Source organism: Entelurus aequoreus, linkage group LG12, assembly GCF_033978785.1.
Source record: "Entelurus aequoreus isolate RoL-2023_Sb linkage group LG12, RoL_Eaeq_v1.1, whole genome shotgun sequence".
Lineage (NCBI taxonomy): Eukaryota > Metazoa > Chordata > Actinopteri > Syngnathiformes > Syngnathidae > Entelurus > Entelurus aequoreus.
Genome location: NC_084742.1, coordinates 60,318,632 through 60,338,786, shown reverse-complemented (window position 1 = coordinate 60,338,786; position 20,155 = coordinate 60,318,632). Strand labels below are relative to the sequence as shown.

Genomic DNA, 20,155 nt, shown 5'->3' with positions numbered 1-20,155 from the left:
GTAACTTAGGTACAAGGGCTCATTGAATTCCAATGGGACATTCACAGTGACTTTTATCTCCACGACAATACATCGGCGAAGCACTTTAGCTACGGAGCTAACGTGATAGCATCGTGCTTAAATGCAGATAGAAACAAAAGAAATAAGCCCCAGACTGGAAGGATAGACAGCAGATCAACAATACTACTATCAGGAGACACAGAACCAAACACTGGACGGTTAATGCCGTGCCGCCTGTCGAAGCCTAGCAATGCTGTTGCTAACGACGCCATTGAAGCTAACTTAGCTACGGGACCTCGTCAGAGCTATGCTAAAAACATTAGCTATCCACCTACGGCAGCCCTCATCTGCTCATCAACACCCGTGATCACCTGCGTTCCAGCGATCGACGGCGCGACGAAGGACTTCACCCGATCATCGATGCGGTCGGCGGCTGGTGTCGGATAGCGCGTCTGCTATCCAAGTCAAAGTCCTCCTGGTTGTGTTGCTGCAGCCAGCCGCTAATACACCGATCCCACCTACAGCTTTCTTCTTTGCAGTCTTCATTGTTCATTAAACAAATTGCAAAAGATTCACCAACACAGATGTCCAGAATACTGTGGAATTTTGCGATGAAAACAGAGCTGTTTGTATTGGGATACAATGTGTCCCAATACTTCCGCTTCAACCATTGACGTCACACGCATACGTCATCATACATAGACGTTTTCAACTGGAAGTTTCCCAGGAAATTTAAAATGTCACTTTATACGTTAACCCGGCCGTATTGGCATGTGTTGCAATGTTAAGATTTCATCATTGATATATAAACTATCAGACTGCGTGGTCGCTAGTAGTGGCTTTCAGTAGGCCTTTAACCTGGGTTCGATGGAACCCTAGGGGTTCGGTGAGTCGGCCTCAGGGGTTCGGCGGAGGTAAAGACACATCCGACTTATCGTGTAAATAAAAACTTCTCCCTATCGGCGTATTATGGATACCCCCAAACAATGTTCCCTCTAATTTTCCATCTGATTTGCAGGTTTTTTGATTGATCGATTGAAACTTTTACTAGTAGATTGCAAAGGAAGAGAATACATTATATTAAACAGTACAGTTTACACAGTACATATTCCGTACACCACCACCGCTTAATTCCTCTTCGGGGTTTTGGACGGCTAGTAGCGTTTTATAGCAGCAGGCTGGCCTCCAGGGCCCCAAATCCCCTCCCCCTCTGTTGCGAGTTGTTGTGATTATATGTAACATGTTTATGTGGGCTATGTTAAATGAGTTTTTTTCCCTTGGACTCAGTCTGGACCCCCTCCCGAGGGTCCAGCCTTAGACTGATATTATTTACTCTTCCCCCCTTTCCCAATATCACCTTTTTCCCACCTTTTTTAAGGAGCGCCGTAAGTGGCTGATCCGTTGGCGGTCCCGTCTTGTCCCCCTGTAACGTATGTCTGCTCTTAGTGGCACTGTGCCCAAAATGACATTTCAGTTCTTATGTGTCTTGTACATGTTAAAGAATGGACAAAAATAAAGAATCTTGAATCTTGAATCAATTGACCACTAAATGGTAACACCCCAATAAGTTTTTCAACTTGTTTAAGTCGGGGTCCACGTTAATCAATTCATGGTAAGTGTGTAAGGTGTGTAATTTGTTGTGCGTTCATGCACTGTGTTGGTTTTGTTCTTTGAACAAGGTGATGTTCATGCACGCTTCATTTTGTGCACCAGTAAAAAAACATAACTTTTTCCTGAATTTGAAAAAAAAAAAAAAACATTTTATTTTTCCCTAAAGAAGGGTTCGGTGCATGCGCATATGAAACTGCTGGGGTTCGGTACCTCCAACAAGGTTAAGAACCACTGGACTAGACGTATAAGATTTCATGGGATTTAGCGATTAGGAGTGACAGATTGTTTGGTAAACGTATAGCATGTTCTATATGTTATAGTTATTTGAATGACTCTTACCATAATATGTTACATTAACATACCAGGCACCTTCTCAGTTGGCTATTTATGCCTCATATAACGTACACTTATTCAGCCTGTTGTTCACTATTCTTTAGACATTTTAAATTGCCTTTCAAATGTCTATTCTTGCTGTTGGCTTTTATCAAATACATTTCCCCAAAAAATGCGACTTATACTCCAGTGCGACTTATATATGTTTTTTCCTTCTTTATTATGCATTTTCGGCCGGTGCGACTTATACTCCGGAGCGATTTATACTCCGAAAAATACGGTACAAGCATTTTTGGGTGTAGAAAATCCCTAAATATCTGCTTGACTTATGGCTTCAAAGCAAAGTGTCTATTAATTTGTAAAAAAAAAAATAGAATAAATGCATTTGCAACATTGTAACAATATCATGAGGAGATTACAGTGTATTTCGCACCATAAGGCGCACATAAAATCCTTTCATTTTCTCAAAAATGTACAGTGCGCCTTATAACCCGATGCGCCTAATGTACGTATTAATTCTGGCTGTGTTTACCCACCACAAAGCTATTTCATTTGGTACATGGTGTAATGATAGGTGTGACCAGTAGATGGCAGTCACACATAAGAGATACGTGGGGACTGCAGGCTGACGCCTGTTCAATAAATGACGCTAGCAAGTGCAAGTTAGCAGGCTTTGATTGATTGATTGATTGATTCATTGAAACTTTTATTAGTAGATTGCACAGTACAGTACACATTCCGTACAATTGACCACTAAATGGTAACACCCCAATAAGTTTTTGAACTTGTTTTTTTTGTTAAACCTCCTCCAACCTCCGAGGACAAAGCTACGAACAATGGGAGACCGGGCTTTCTGCTCCGCCGCTCCCAGTCTGTGGAACGCTCTCCCTGACCACCTGAGGGCACCACAGACTGTGGATGCTTTTAAAAAAGGCTTAAAAGCCCTTCTTTTTAAAAAGGCCTTTTTTTAGATATATGCATATTAGTTATAGCTATTTGGCTGTTCTAGTTTTTATTTGTATTTATTTATTTATTATCTTTTTATTTTATTTTATTTCTTAATACACTGTAGCACTTTGAGATTGTTTACTCAATATATAGTGCTTTTTTTTTTACAAATAAAATCTATTATTATTATTATTGTTTAAGTCGGGGTCCACGTTAATCAATTCATGGTAAAGCCCAACACGTTGAGGTTTCTTTGAGAATATAGAACATTACACACAGCGCTCCAAAATCTGTCAACATGTTTTAGTACGACTTTGGTAAGCTACGAAGCCCCACCGCTTGATGGATTGTCGGAGCGTTACGGCTACCATAGTCGGACGTACTGCGCTTCAACCAATTATGGTTTTATTTCGCAATATTGTGCAAAAGCAACTTTTCTTACCCTCTGGTACCTGCTGATGTGTATTTAAGATCTGCATAAGTCCCAAAAATTTGCGTAAGCTCCGCTCCTTCTTTTTCCTCTATCCTCTTGTTGTGGGGCATTTATCCTCCGGTGTTGCCATTGCTAATATAAAGTAGCGTACATTCACTCATATCTGTCAGTAGACTCGCTATGGAAGCGCTAAAAAACTACCGGTACAACAAAGATGACGCTGTCGAAGTGGAGGCACGTAAATAAGACCCGCCCACGGAAGAGACTGTCAGAAAGTGACTTGAAGATGATGTGTAAAACATCATCTATGCAACATTTTGACCAGATAACCACCATTACATGTTATGTAGACCACAAGGAAGTCTTTTAATGTAGAACAAAAATAATAATATCACCCTTTAAGGCGCATTGTAATCCTTTTGTATGAAAATAGAGCTGAATAGACCTGCTCATCGGCAGTGCGCCTTATAATCCGGTGCGCTGTATGGTCGGAAACACATGGTGTACACTGCAAAAAGTGAAATCTAAGTAAGATAAAATATGTCAAATAAGGGTGATATTTGCTTATTTTCTGTCTGATAAGATAATTCTTCTCACTAAGCAGATTTTATGTTAGAGTGTTTTACTTGTTTGAAGTGTTTTGGTCCTAAATGATCTCAGTAAGATATTACAGCTTGTTGCTGAGATTTGATGACCTATATTGAGTAAAACATGCTTGAAACTAGAATATCAACTGTTGCAAAGCTGTGTCATCAACACTCACAAGTATAAAACTACTTTTTTAAAGTCATCATTTCTTACTTTAAGTATGAAAAAAAAAATCATGATGCCGAGCGCATATCATTATGTCAACATAATGGCACGAGCATTTACTTCATTTAAGAATATTTTTCAACATATTGAGCAAAAAGGTCTCTTTTTCAGTGGCCAAGTGTTTAGAGACATGGCTTTCTGCTCCGCCGCTCCCAGTCTGTGGAACGCTCTCCCTGACCACCTGAGGGCACAACAGACTGCGGATACTTTTAAAAAAAGGCTTAAAAACCCTTCTTTTTAAAAAAAGCCTTTTTTTTATATATGCATACTAGTTCTAGCTATTAGGCTGTTCTAGTTTTTATTTTTATGTATTTTTTATTATCTTTTTATTTTATTTTTTTAATACACTGTAGCACTTTGAGGTTGTTTACTCAATGTAAAGTGCTTTTTACAAATAAAATCTATTATTATTATTATTACTATTATTAGAGTGTCCGCCCTGAGATGGGTAGGTCGTGAGTTCAAACCCCGGCCGAGTCATACCAAAGACTATAAAAACGGGACCCATTACTTCCCTGCTTGGCACTCAGCATCAAGGGTTGGAATTGGGGGTTAAATCCCCAAAAATGATTCCCGGGCGCGGCCACCGCTGCTGCCCACTGCTCCCCTCACCTCTCAGGGGGTGAACAAGGGGATGGGTCAAATGCAGAGGACACATTTCACCACACCTTGTGTGTGTGTGACAATCATTGGTAGTTTAACTTTAACTTTTTTTTTCTACCAAGAAAAGTGCACTTGTTATTAGTGAGAATATACTTATTTGAAGGTATTTTTGGGGTTCATTGAGGTTAGCTAATTTGACTTGTTTTGGAAAGTCTTGACAAGGCACATTTTCTTGTTCTATTGGAAGATAATTTTGCTAAGTTCAAATAAAATACCCCTCATTTTTGTATTTTTTTTTCTTGTTTTTGAACACTGACTTTTTGCAGTGTACCTTTACATTCCTAATTATTGACTGTTACAAGTGGCCCTCTAAAAGGCAGCCATCCCTACAATGCGGCCCTCAAAGAAAAGGAGTTTGGTGTGGGGGACCACTGACCTGCAGGATGAGCATGTCCTGTCTGAGGTCATCACCATGTTTGAAGATGATGCCGATGGGGTCCTTGGACAGAGTGGTGGGGTCGGCCCTTTTGAACTGCAGCCACAGCGGCTTCTTCTTGGACGCCATCACCTTGCACTGCTCAATCTGTGCACAACATAGTCGTTGTCTGTGCGATCTGCTTCTTCCTGCTCCTTTTTATGCGCTTCTCATCTAACGACGATCGTAACTTGCTAATGAGCAAATAATCCATTCCAAAACATACGCGTTGTCACCTGGTACCAATATGTTGGTACCGCTACCAATATGATACTTTTCTAAATAAAGGGGACCACAAAAAATGTCATCATTTTTAACAAAAAATGTTAGTGTACATGAAACATATGTTTATTATTGTCATTTAGTCCTTAAATAATATAGTGAACATAATAGATAACTTGTCTTTTAGTAGTAAGTAAACAAACAAAGACTCCTAATTAGTCTATGCAGTAACATATTGTGTCATTTATACACCTATTATTTTGTACACATTATAAAGGACAAACTGTAAAAATGGATTATTAATCCACTTGTTCATTTACTGTTAATATCTGCTTATTTTCTGTTTTAACATGTTCTATCTACACTTCTGTTAAAATGTAATAATCACTTATTCTTCTCTTCTTTGATACTTGACATTAGTTTTGGATGATACCACACATTTAGCTATGGATCCGATACCAAGTAGTTACAGGATCATATATTGGTCGTGTTCAAAGTCCTCATGTGTCCAGGGACGTATTTACTGACTTTATAAACATTATATGATTTTTTTTTTAAAGGCAAACGATTTTGTGACGATAAAAAATATCAATGTAATCATAGTAGTATCGACTAGAGACGCTCTTGTACTTGGTATCATTACAGTGGATGTCAGGTGTAGATCCACCCATGACATTTGTTTACATTGTGACGCCGGCGAGCTATTGTATCCTCCTACGGTGTGTAGTGAAGCATGTTTAGCTATTCCTCGTCCTCCAGTGATAATGTTACTTGTAAGACACTTACTTTATTTGTCACCATGGAGGCCAGGATTAGTGATTTAGAAGTAGCTAAAACACTGTGGATGGATGTTAGCCATGTGTTAAAGCAGCTCTTCCTGAGGGTGTTTCAGTGTTATAACTTCACCTTTATCTTTATCCATTCTCCCTTTTCTGTCTACACACTGTGTCTGCTTGTAAGTACTCTGTGTGCGTGCGCTGCCCAACATGCTCCTCTGCTGGTAAAACCAGCAATGTCACCACGTGACCACGCGCCGTCATGCCCGTTAAAAAAAAGAATATGGGGAAGCGGTACTTTTGAAACAGAGTATAGTATCGTTTTTGATTCATTAGTACTGCGATACTAAACTAGTACTGGCATACCGTACAACCCTAGTACAAATATACATATATATACATCCGTAAACATAAACAAACGTATAACTTCTTAGTATTTCTGTATGAGATGGTTGATTTAAAAAAACGGCCCCTGTATCCTTTCCCATCCTGCACGTGGGAAAAGTAAAAAGTGGAGTCCACATTACCAGCAGGCCCCCAGCTCTGAGTCCAGGATCATACGGCACTCTGAAACCCTCCGGAAGACCGGACGACTGCAGGACCTCCAGCTTCTGTCGCATCTGGAAGACCACTGGGAGCAGACACCGGTCATGTTTAGCTGCACGACATCATGACGGGGGAGGTAAGGTGAACGTGTCGGCACCTTGTGCTGTGACGTCGTACTTGTCCGGAGACATGACCTTGATCTCTCTGGTCACTTTCTGCAGAGCCTCGGTCACCTTCACCTGGATAGCATTCAGAAATCAAGAAAAAAGTATCTCTTTTTTACTTGTCAATCAACCAATGTCAATCACAAGTGTCTCAAAGGGCTGCACAAGCCACAACCACATCCGCGGTACAAAGCCCACATAAGGGCAAGGAAAAACTCACAACCCCAGTGGGACGTCGATGTGAATGACTATGAGAAACCTTGGAGAGGATCGCATATGTGGGTGACCCCCCCACCCCCTAGGGGTGACCGGATGCAATGGATGTCGAGTGGGTCTGACATAATATTGTGAGAGTCCAGTCCATAGTGGATCTAACATAATAGTGAGAATCCAGTCCATAGTGGATCTAACATAATAGTGAAAGTCCAGTCCATAGTGGATCTAACATAATAGTGTGAGAGTCCAGTCCATAGTGGATCTAACATAATAGTGAGAATCCAGTCCATAGTGGATCTAACATAATAGTGAAAGTCCAGTCCATAGTGGATCTAACATAATAGTGTGAGAGTCCAGTCCATAGTGGATCTAACATAATAGTGTGAGAGTCCAGTCCATAGTGGATCTAACATAATAGTGGGAGTCCAGTCCATAGTGGATCTAACATAATAGTGTGAGAGTCCAGTCCATAGTGGATCTAACATAATAGTGAGAGTCCAGTCCATAGTGGATCTAACATAATAGTGTGAGAGTCCAGTCCATAGTGGATCTAACATAATAGTGTGAGAGTCCAGTCCATAGTGGATCTAACATAATAGTGGGAGTCCAGTCCATAGTGGATCTAACATAATAGTGTGAGAGTCCAGTCCATAGTGGATCTAACATAATAGTGAGAATCCAGTCCATAGTGGATCTAACATAATAGTGAAAGTCCAGTCCATAGTGGATCTAACATAATAGTGTGAGAGTCCAGTCCATAGTGGATCTAACATAATAGTGTGAGTCCAGTCCATAGTGGATCTAACATAATAGTGTGAGAGTCCAGTCCATAGTGGATCTAACATAATAGTGGGAGTCCAGTCCATAGTGGATCTAACATAATAGTGTGAGAGTCCAGTCCATAGTGGATCTAACATAATAGTGAGAGTCCAGTCCATAGTGGATCTAACATAATAGTGTGAGAGTCCAGTCCATAGTGGATCTAACATAATAGTGTGAGAGTCCAGTCCATAGTGGATCTAACATAATAGTGGGAGTCCAGTCCATAGTGGATCTAACATAATAGTGTGAGAGTCCAGTCCATAGTGGATCTAACATAATAGTGAGAGTCCAGTCCATAGTGGATCTAACATAATAGTGTGAGAGTCCAGTCCATAGTGGATCCAACCTAGTGTGAGAGTCCAGTCCATAGTGGATCTAACATAATGGTGTGAGAGTACAGTCCATAGTGGATCTAACATAATAGTGTGGGAGTCCAGTCCATAGTGGATCTAACATAATAGTGTGAGAGTTCAGTCCATAGTGGATCTAACATAATAGTGAGAGTCCAGTCCATAGTGGATCTAACATAATAGTGTGAGAGTCCAGTCCATAGTGGATCTAACATAATAGTGAGAATCCAGTCCATAGTGGATCTAACATAATAGTGAAAGTCCAGTCCATAGTGGATCTAACATAATAGTGAGAATCCAGTCCATAGTGGATCTAACATAATAGTGAAAGTCCAGTCCATAGTGGATCTAACATAATAGTGTGAGAGTCCAGTCCATAGTGGATCTAACATAATAGTGAGAGTCCAGTCCATAGTGGATCTAACACAGGGGTGTCAAACTCATTTTAGCTCAGGGGCCGCATGGAGAACCATCTATTTCTACGTGGGCCGGACTGGTAAAATCATGGCATAATAACTTTAAAATACAACTACGGCAACTTCAGATTGTTTTCTTGGTTTTACTTTGGCCTAAAATAGAACAAGCACATTCTGAAAAAAGGACATATCACATATGATCCTCTTGACAAAACAATTCAAGTTAGTTGAAAAATCTGCGGAAAAAAATGGTACAGTTTCAAAAACTCCATGAAGAACACATTGAATTTAGACTTAATCTCAGTGTATCTACAAAGCAATTCAACTTTAAGTCACAGCCCATGTAGGATTGAACAAAAAACATAAGAAAGCATAAATAAAAACTCCTCTATGTATCAACTACCTCATTTGTCTTTCCACTGTTCACTTTCTTTGAATTTACACAGAAGAAACTAATTTTCACAGAACCATATCAATGTGTCTCATGCAGCATTTTAAGTGGGGTTACCAATTGTTTATTTTACTCCTGTGTGTTTTACGTTGGGTCAGGGGGGAGGAGTCCCAGCCCCGCTACTGTGTACCTCTTGCTTGGTATACTTGCTCGCCCCAATATAAACAATTTGCTTGCCTAACAGAATTGCTATTGCGACATCCAGTGGACACATTTAGAAAAACAGTTTATTTAATTTTAAAATGCAGCTCAATTTTACACTGACTCATCTCGCGGGCCGGATTGAACCTGTTCGAGGGCCTGATCCGGCCCACGGGCCGCATGTTTGACATCCCTGATCTAACATAATAGTGAAAGTCCAGTCCATAGTGGATCTAACATAATAGTGTGAGAGTCCAGTCCATAGTAGATCTAACATAATAGTGTGAGAGTCCAGTCCATAGTGGATCTAACATAATAGTGAGAGTCCAGTCCATAGTGGATCTAACATAATAGTGAAAGTCCAGTCCATAGTGGATCTAACATAATAGTGTGAGAGTTCAGTCCATAGTGGATCTAACATAATAGTGTGAGAGTCCAGTCCATAGTGGATCTAACATAATAGTGTGAGAGTCCAGTCCATAGTGGATCTAACATAATAGTGTGAGAGTCCAGTCCATAGTGGATCTAACATAATAGTGTGAGAGTCCAGTCCATAGTGGATCTAACATAATAGTGAGAGTCCAGTCCATAGTGGATCTAACATAATAGTGTGAGAGTCCAGTCCATAGTGGATCTAACATAATAGTGAGAGTCCAGTCCATAGTGGATCTAACATAATAGTGTGAGAGTCCAGTCCATAGTGGATCTAACATAATAGTGAGAGTCCAGTCCATAGTGGATCTAACATAATAGTGTGAGAGTCCAGTCCATAGTGGATCTAACATAATAGTGAGAGTCCAGTCCATAGTGGATCTAACATAATAGTGTGGGAGTCCAGTCCATAGTGGATCTAACATAATAGTGTGAGAGTTAAGTCCATAGTGGATCTAACATAATAGTGTGAGAGTCCAGTCCATAGTGGATCTAACATAATAGTGTGAGAGTCCAGTCCATAGTGGATCTAACATAATAGTGAGAATCCAGTCCATAGTGGATCTAACATAATAGTGTGGGAGTCCAGTCCATAGTGGATCTAACATAATAGTGTGGGAGTCCAGTCCATAGTGGATCTAACATAATAGTGTGAGAGTCCAGTCCATAGTGGATCTAACATAATAGTGTGAGAGTCCAGTCCATAGTGGATCTAACATAATAGTGTGGGAGTCCAGTCCATAGTGGATCTAACATAATAGTGTGGGAGTCCAGTCCATAGTGGATCTAACATAATAGTGTGGGAGTCCAGTCCATAGTGGATCTAACATAATAGTGTGAGAGTTAAGTCCATAGTGGATCTAACATAATAGTGTGAGAGTCCAGTCCATAGTGGATCTAACATAATAGTGTGAGAGTCCAGTCCATAGTGGATCTAACATAATAGTGAGAATCCAGTCCATAGTGGATCTAAAATAATAGTGAAAGTACAGTCCATAGTGGATCTAACATAATAGTGAGAATCCAGTCCATAGTGGATCTAACATAATAGTGAAAGTCCAGTCCATAGTGGATCTAACATAATAGTGAGAGTCCAGTCCATAGTGGATCTAACATAATATTGTGAGAGTCCAGTCCATAGTGGATCTAACATAATAGTGTGAGAGTCCAGTCCATAGAGGATCTAACATAATAGTGTGGGAGTCCAGTCCATAGTGGATCTAACATAATAGGGAGAGTCCAGTCCATAGTGGATCTAACATAATAGTGAGAGTCCAGTCCATAGTGGATCTAACATAATAGTGTGAGAGTCCAGTCCATAGTGGATCTAACATAATAGTGAGAGTCCAGTCCATAGTGGATCTAACATAATAGTGTGAGAGTCCAGTCCATAGTGGATCTAACATAATAGTGTGAGAGTCCAGTCCATAGTGGATCTAACATAATAGTGAGAGTCCAGTCCATAGTGGATCTAACATAATAGTGTGAGTCCAGTCCATAGTGGATCTAACATAATAGTGAGAGTCCAGTCCATAGTGGATCTAACATAATAGTGTGAGAGTCCAGTCCATAGTGGATCTAACATAATAGTGTGAGTGTCCAGTCCATAGTGGATCTAACATAATAGTGTGAGAGTCCAGTCCATAGTGGATCTAACATAATAGTGTGAGAGTCCAGTCCATAGTGGATCTAACATAATAGTGAGTGTCCAGTCCATAGTGGATCTAACATAATAGTGTGAGAGTCCAGTCCATAGTGGATCTAACATAATAGGGAGAGTCCAGTCCATAGTGGATCTAACATAATAGTGTGAGAGTCCAGTCCATAGTGGATCTAACATAATAGTGAGAGTCCAGTCCATAGTGGATCTAACATAATAGTGTGAGAGTCCAGTCCATAGTGGATCTAACATAATAGTGAGAGTCCAGTCCATAGTGGGGCCAGCAGGAGACCAGACGGGTCAGCAGCGCAGAGATGTCCCCTCGCAATGCACAGGCGAGCGGTCCACCCCGGGTCCCTTGTATACATCATCGTTGTTTATTATTAAGTTGTATTTATTTTTGATTTGAAAAAATCCATAAAGAACAAATCCAATGAAAGTTGCTTTGTAAAGAGCTTACACACACAAAATAGTTTTCTCCAATCATCAATGCCGTAGTGAGGTCTGCTCACCTGTTTACCAAAATCCTGCAACATGGACTCGCCGCACCCTCGCAGGTAGGCCTCCAGCAGGACCGCATACCTCTGCTGGTAATGCATGGACTGGGCGATCTCACTGCGCAGGAACCAGAAGAGGAAATGGCCGATACGCTTACTCTGCCACAACGAGACATAGAGACAATGTAAGATGGATTGAAATATCTGGGATGAAGTCAACTCACCCTGAGAGCTCTCTTGAGCAGGAACCTGACCAGGGCACTATCATGGTATGGCTCAAACTTGACTGCCTGCCAACAAACCCCATGGTTTTTATAAGAAGTACATTTAGAGAAATAATGTTAGATGATTGTCAAACTCAAGGGTGTCCAAACTACTGCCTGTGGCCACCAAGTGAGTACTTTGGGTTAATGACCATGAATTACACTTTGAAGTGTAAACAGCACATCATTTTATATACGACCCAATCCAAACAACTTTTCCCACTCATGGCGCAAATAAACCAACACAAAAAGTCAACACACATAACACAACACAACAAGTCAAAACACATGGTCACACATAACACAACACAAAAAGTCAACACACACGTCACACAACACAAAAAGTCAACACAACACAACAAGTCAACACACGTCACACATAACACAACAAAAAGTCAACACACATGGTCACACATAACACAACAACCTTTATATATATATATATATATATATATATATATATATATATATATATATATATATATATATATATATATATATATATATATATATATATATATACAAACCCCGTTTCCATATGAGTTGGGAAATTGTGTTAGATGTAAATATAAACGGAATACAATGATTTGCAAATCCTTTTCAACCCATATTCAATTGAATGCACTACAAAGACAACATATTTGATGTTCAAACTCAAACTTTATTTTATTTTTGCAAATAATAATTAACTTAGAATTTCATGGCTGCAACACGTGCCAAAGTAGTTGGGAAAGGGCATGTTCACCACTGTGTTACATGGCCTTTCCTTTTAACAACACTCAGTAAACGTTTGGAAACTGAGGAAACTAATTGTTGAAGCTTTGAAAGTGGAATTATTTCCCATTCTTGCTTGATGTACAGCTTCAGTCGTTCAACAGTCCGGGGTCTCCGCTGTCGTATTTTACGCTTCATAATGCGCCACACATTTTCGATGGGAGACAGGTCTGGACTGCAGACGGGCCAGGAAAGTACCCGCACTCTTTTTTTACGAAGCCACGCTGTTGTAACACGTGCTGAATGTGGCTTGGCATTGTCTTGCTGAAATAAGCAGGGGCGTCCATGAAAAAGACGGCACTTAGATGGCAGTATATGTTGCTCCAAAACCTGTATGTACCTTTCAGCATTAATGGTGCCTTCACAGATGTGTAAGTTACCCATGTCTTGGGCACTAATGCACCCCCATACCATCACACATGCTGGCTTTTACACTTTGCGTCGATCGTCGATAACAGTCTGGATGGTTCGCTTCCCCTTTGGTCCGGATGACACGATGTCGAATATTTCCAAAAACAATTTGAAATGTGGACTCGTCAGACCACAGAACACTTTTCCACTTTGCATGAGTCCATCTTAGATGATCTCGGGCCCAGAGAAGCCGACTGCGTTTCTGGGTGTTGTTGATAAATGGCTTTCGCTTTGCGAAGTAGAGCTTTAACTTGCACTTAAAGATGTAGCGACCAACTGTATTTAGTGACAGTGGTTTTCTGAAGTGTTCCGGAGCCCATGTGGTGATATCCTTTAGAGATTGATGTCGGTTTTTGATACAGTGCCGTCTAAAGGATGGAAGGTCACGGTCATTCAATGTTGGTTTCCGGCCATGCCGCTTACGTGGAGTGATTTCTCCAGATTCTCTGAACCCTTTGATGATATTATGGAGCGTAGATGTTGAAATCCCTAAATTTCTTGCAAAAAACAGGACGTTGTTCTTAAACTGTTTGACAATTTGCTCACGCAGTTGTGGACAAAGTGGTGACCCTCGCCCCATCCTTTCTTGTGAAAGACTGAGCACTTTTTGGGAAGCTGTTTTTATACCCAACCACTTTTCCCAACTTCTTTGTCACGTGTTGCTGGCATCAAATTCTAAAGTTAATGATTATTTGCAAAAAAAAAATGTTTATGAGATTGAACATCAAATATGTTGTCTTTGTAGCATATTCAACTGAATATGGGTTGAAAATGATTTGCAAATCATTGTATTCCGTTTATATTTACATCTAACACAATTTCCCAACTCATATGGAAACGGGGTTTGTATATATATATGTGTATGTATGTATGTACACTACCGTTCAAAAGTTTGGGGTCACATTAAAATGTCCTTATTTTTCAATGAAGATAACTTTAAACTAGTCTTAACTTTAAAGAAATACACTCTATACATTGCTAATGTGGTAAATGACTATTCTAGCTGCAAATGTCTGGTTTTTGGTGCAATATCTACATAGGTGTATAGAGGCCCATTTCCAGCAACTATCACTCCAGTGTTCTAATGGTACAATGTGTTTGCTCATTGGCTCAGAAGGCTAATTGATGATTAGAAAACCCTTGTGCAATCATGTTCACACATCTGAAAACAGTTTAGCTCGTTACAGAAGCTATAAAACTGACCTTCCTTTGAGCAGATTAAGTTTCTGGAGCATCACATTTGTGGGGTCCATTAAATGCTCAAAATGGCCAGAAAAAGAGAACTTTCATCTGAAACTCGACAGTCTATTCTTGTTCTTAGAAATGAAGGCTATTCCACAAAATTCTTTGGGTGACCCCAAACTTTTGAACGGTAGTGTATGTATGTATGTATGTACTGTATGTATATATATTAAATGTTTTTAGCCTGATGCGGCCCCCCAAGTCATGAAGTTAGAGCCATGGTGGTCAGTCATGCCCTCAGTCTGATGACTTGAAAGAAGAAAAGCTTGTTTGTAGTCCGTTCTCATGTTTGTAGTCAGTTCTCATGCGGGCTCCTCTTGTTTACAGACAGAAAAGTCACATGACATTTGCCAAAGTCAGAGGATTATGGCAGTGCAGTTCTTAACTCAGCTGAGTGGACATGATCTCTGAATGGAGTGAAGAAGGAGCACCTGGACAAGCTGCAGGAGGTATCTGAGCACGTCGTCGTCCTCCAGCGTCTCCAACTTCCTCACCGCCATAGAGCGAACCTGAGCGTCCGAGTAGTGGCAGTCCAGCAACTGCATGGCCAAGCCAACGTCCAAAACGCTGAGCGAAGGAAACACGTATTACCAATGCAGCAAAGGAATGACATTGAGGACATAGTACAGTCAAGGTCTGCTTTATTATAGGCCAATATAATACATTCATGATGCTCTTCCTAAAGTTGTCCTAAATAAGACCATTTCAACTCTGAATATGATTATTTACACTATGCTTATCTGAAGCTGCTGATTGTTTGCATCACTTTGACTTGACTGGATCTTAGTTCTGCATCACTTTGACTTGACTGGATCTTAGTTCTGCATCACTTTGACTTGACTGGATCTTAGTGCTGCATCACTTTGACTTGACTGGATCTTAGTGGTGCATCACTTTGACTTGACTAGATCTTAGTGCTGCATCACTTTGACTTGACTGGATCTTAGTTCTGCATCACTTTGACTTGACTGGATCTTAGTTCTGCATCACTTTGACTTGACTGGATCTTAGTGCTGCATCACTTTGACTTGACTGGATCTTAGTTCTGCATCACTTTGACTTGACTGGATCTTAGTTCTGCATCACTTTGACTTGACTAGATCTTAGTGCTGCATCACTTTGACTTGACTGGATCTTAGTTCTGCATCACTTTGACTTGACTGGATCTTAGTTCTGCATCACTTTGACTTGACTAGATCTTAGTGCTGCATCACTTTGACTTGACTGGATCTTAGTTCTGCATCACTTTGACTTGACTGGATCTTAGCGCTGCATCACTTTGACTTGACTGGATCTTAGTGTTGCATCACTTTGACTTGACTGGATCTTAGTGCTGCATCACTTTGACTTGACTGGATCTTAGTTCTGCATCACTTTGACTTGACTGGATCTTAGTTCTGCATCACTTTGACTTGACTAGATCTTAGTTCTGCATCACTTTGACTTGACTGGATCTTAGTTCTGCATCACTTTGACTTGACTGGATCTTAGTTCTGCATCACTTTGACTTGACTGGATCTTAGTGCTGCATCACTTTGACTTGACTGGATCTTAGTGCTGCATCACTTTGACTTGACTGGATCTTAGTGCTGCATCACTTTGACTTGACTGGATCTTAGTGCTGCATCACTTTGACTTGACTGGATCTTAGTTCTGCATCACTTTGACTTGACTGGATCTTAGTGCTGCATCACTTTGACTTGACTGGATCTTAGTTCTGCATCACTTTGACTTGACTGGATCTTAGTTCTGCATCACTTTGACTTGACTGGATCTTAGTGCTGCATCACTTTGACTTGACTGGATCTTAGTGCTGCATCACTTTGACTTGACTGGATCTTAGTGCTGCATCACTTTGACTTGACTGGATCTTAGTTCTGCATCACTTTGACTTGACTGGATCTTAGTGCTGCATCACTTTGACTTGACTGGATCTTAGTGCTGCATCACTTTGACTTGACTGGATCTTAGTGCTGCATCACTTTGACTTGACTGGATCTTAGTGCTGCTGCCTTTCATACAGTAGATCAAACTAAAGACCTGCTACTGTTCACAAATGTTCTTATCTCCCAGACAGAAAATGATTGGTATAGTATGCTCCTCATGTGGTGTGCCTCAAGGATCAATTGTAGGTCCTATTCTTTTCAATATTGACATGATTCCACTTGGCAGTGTCATCAGGGGCCATGGAATACATCTCCATAGCGATGCAGACCACACTCAGTTGTGTACTTCCATGCCTCCTGGTGACACAAGACCAATGGATACTCTTTCTAATTGACTCTAAGGTGAATGGCTGCGGAATTAGAGACAAAGGTGTAATATTAGCTGGAAAAGTTTGCCATGCTAATGATAGCACACCAGCATGCTAACGTTAAGAAGCTAGCAGATGACTGGGTAAGAAGAAATACCAAAATGCAGTATTTGTTGGTGTAGACATACAAACGTAGAAAACAAGGAATCATCATACATAGAACAGTGAACAACAAGGAACCTCTACATGCAACTTAGCACATACAACAGCAAGGAACCTTCATGTATAGAACATTGAACAGCAAGGAACCTTTTACATACAACTTAGCACGTAGAAAACAAGGAATCATCATACATAGTACATTGAACAGCAAGGAACCTCCACATGCAACTTAGCACATACAACAGCAAGGAACCTTCATGCATAGAACAGTGAACAACAAGGAACCTTCTACATAGAAAAGCAAGGAACCTTCATGTATAGAACAGTGAACAGCAAGGAATCCTTCTACATACAACTTAGCACATAGACCAGCAAGGCACCTTCATGCATAGCACAGTGAACAGCAAGGAACCTTCTACATGCAACTTAGCACGTAGAAAACAAGGAACCATCATACATAGAACAGTGAACAGCAAGGAACCTTCTACATACAACAGCAAGGAACCTTCATGTATAGAACAGTGAACAGCAAGGAATCCTTCTACATACAACTTAGCACAGCAAGGCACCTTCATGCATAGCACAGTGAACAGCAAGGAACCTTCTACATGCAACTCAGCACATAGAAAACAAGGAACCATCATACATAGAACAGTGAACAGCAAGGAACCTTCTACATAGAACAGCAAGGAACCTTCATGTATAGAACAGTGAACAGCAAGGAATCCTTCTACATACAACTTAGCACATAGACCAGCAAGGAACCTTCATGAATAGAACATTGAACAGCAAGGAACCTTCTACATGCAACTTAGCACGTAGAAAACAAGGAACCATCATACATAGAACAGTGAACAGCAAGGAACCTTCTACATGCAACTTAGCACGTAGAAAACAAGGAACCATCATACATAGGACAGTGAACAGCAAGGAATCCTTCTACATACAACTTAGCATATAGAACAGCAAGGCACCTTCATGCATAGCACAGTGAACAGCAAGGAACCTTCTACATGCAACTTAGCACGTAGAAAACAAGGCACCTTCATGCATGGCACAGTGAACAGCAAGGAACCTTTTACATAGAACAGCAAGGAACCATGTATAGAACAGTGAACAGCAAGGAATCCTTTCCTTCTACATACAACTTAGCACAGCAAGGCACCTTCATGCATAGCACAGTGAACAGCAAGGAACCTTCTACATGCAACTTAGCACGTAGAAAACAAGGAACCATCATACATATGAGATATACCGGGGCTCGGATGGTAGCGTGGCCGTGTCGGCAACTTGAGGGTTCCAGGTTCGATCCCCGCTTCCGCCATCCTAGTCACTGCCGTTGTGTCCTTGGGCAAGACACTTTGCTCCCAGTGCCACCCACACTGCTTTAAATGGAACTTAGATATTGGCTTTCACTAAGTAAAAGCGCTTTGAGTCACTAGAGAAAAGCGCTATATAAATATAATTCACTTCAATTAGATGAAGCTGCCACTATTACACAATGGCAGCAGTTTATGTAGGATTTGTTGAAAAACTTGTCAGATTGTGGGCAAACGCTTCGAGATATCGACTTTCCGTAAAAACCGCGAGCGCCTCAAAGCTTTGAGGAACATTCCAGTGTTCTCAGATTTCCAATAAATGGACAAATGGCCGAGGACATGCACCTCAACATACCTGCTGTCCCAGGCGGTGCAGCGCTCCAACAGCCGGTGGGTGGCCAGCACGTCTTCCTGTTTGCCCCACCTGACTGAGGACAGCAGCTTGGGGTAGGCCCTGGCAGGAAGACATGGTGAGCTCTCAAACATCCACTTCCTTACGTGGAGGAGGAGAAAGAAGCACCTGGGATCCCGCATGCACCCATGGCGGAAGTGCCAGAGCAGCTCCTTGTCCTCCGGACTGAGCGGGTGCAGAGGGTCGGTGGCCACGATGGCTGCAAACTGCTTCTTCAGATGGTTGGGCATCTCACGTTGGCCTCGCTCCCCGGCTTCGCTTTCTTCGGGCGCGGCGCCGCCATCCCGGCCCAGGTCGCGGCTCTTGGGAAGCACCACGGGGTAGCAGTACTTGTCCAGTAAAATGGCCATGGCCATGGACGAGGCCTTGTCCGGGTTGGTGGCGGACGTGAGTTTGTCGGCGTTGATGCTGCTGCTGCTGCTCTCCTCGCTCTTCTCCGGCATTTTCCACATGTGGAGCACAAACTCGCCCTGACGCAGCAGCGAGCGGTGGTCGATCAGCAGCAGGTTGACGTAGTACAAGAGCCGGCTCTTGGTCTTTCCTGAAACACCAGCAGGGAGAAGACAAGGTAAGAAATCTGCGTTCTAAGAACTCCGGCTTATTAGTGGTTCCCAGAGCCAAAAAAAAGTCTGCGGGCTATAGAGCGTTTTCTATTGGGGCTCCAGTACTCTGGAATGTTCTACCGGTAACAGTTAGAGATTCTACCTCAGTAGAAGCATTTAAGTCCCATCTTAAAACTCATTTGTATACTCTAGCCTTTAAATAGACCCCCCTTTTTAGACCAGTTGATCTGCCGTTTCTTTTCTTTTCTCCTCTGCCCCCCTCTCCCTTGTGGAGGGGGAGTTGCACAGGTCCGGTGGCCATGGATGAAGTGCTGGCTGTCCAGAGTCGGGACCCGGGGTGGACCGCTAGCCTGTGCATCGGTTGGGGACATCTCTGTGCTGCTGACCCGTCTCCGCTTGGGATGGTCTCCTGCTGGCCCCACTATGGACTGGACTCTCACTACTATGTTAGATCCACTATGGACTGGACTCTCACTATTATGTTAGATCCACTATGGACTGGACTCTCACTATTATGTTAGATCCACTATGGACTGGACTTTCACTATTATGTTAGATCCACTATGGACTGGACTCTCACACTATTATGTTACATCCACTATGTACTGGACTTTCACTATTATGTTAGATCCACTATGGACTGGACTCTCACTATTATGTTAGATCCACTATGGACTGGACTCTCACTATTATGTTAGATCCACTATGGACTGAACTCTCACACTATTATGTTAGATCCACATATGTGGTCCTCTCCAAGGTTTCTCATAGTCATTCACATTGACGTCCCATTGGGGTTGTGAGTTTTTCCTTGCCCTTATGTGGGCTCTGTACCGAGGATGTCGT

General features: G+C 41.5%; 1 protein-coding gene across 3 annotated transcripts in view; it reads right to left on the bottom strand.

Moving 5' to 3' along the window:
• Nucleotides 1-20,155, bottom strand: part of pik3cg (phosphatidylinositol-4,5-bisphosphate 3-kinase, catalytic subunit gamma) — a 67,682-nt gene that overhangs the window by 15,347 nt on the left and 32,180 nt on the right. For 2 of the 3 annotated variants that reach the window (XM_062066330.1, XM_062066331.1), the window contains exons 11-18: nucleotides 18,855-19,287; nucleotides 18,690-18,788; nucleotides 15,031-15,166; nucleotides 12,134-12,199; nucleotides 11,925-12,068; nucleotides 6,918-6,999; nucleotides 6,742-6,845; nucleotides 5,178-5,324 (exon numbers count right to left, since the gene is read on the bottom strand). In XM_062066330.1, the coding sequence (XP_061922314.1) occupies nucleotides 5,178-5,324; nucleotides 6,742-6,845; nucleotides 6,918-6,999; nucleotides 11,925-12,068; nucleotides 12,134-12,199; nucleotides 15,031-15,166; nucleotides 18,690-18,788; nucleotides 18,855-19,287 (1,211 nt within the window). The remainder of the gene's footprint in view (nucleotides 1-5,177; nucleotides 5,325-6,741; nucleotides 6,846-6,917; nucleotides 7,000-11,924; nucleotides 12,069-12,133; nucleotides 12,200-15,030; nucleotides 15,167-18,689; nucleotides 18,789-18,854; nucleotides 19,288-20,155) is intronic. The other variant, XM_062066333.1, reaches the window with a different exon arrangement.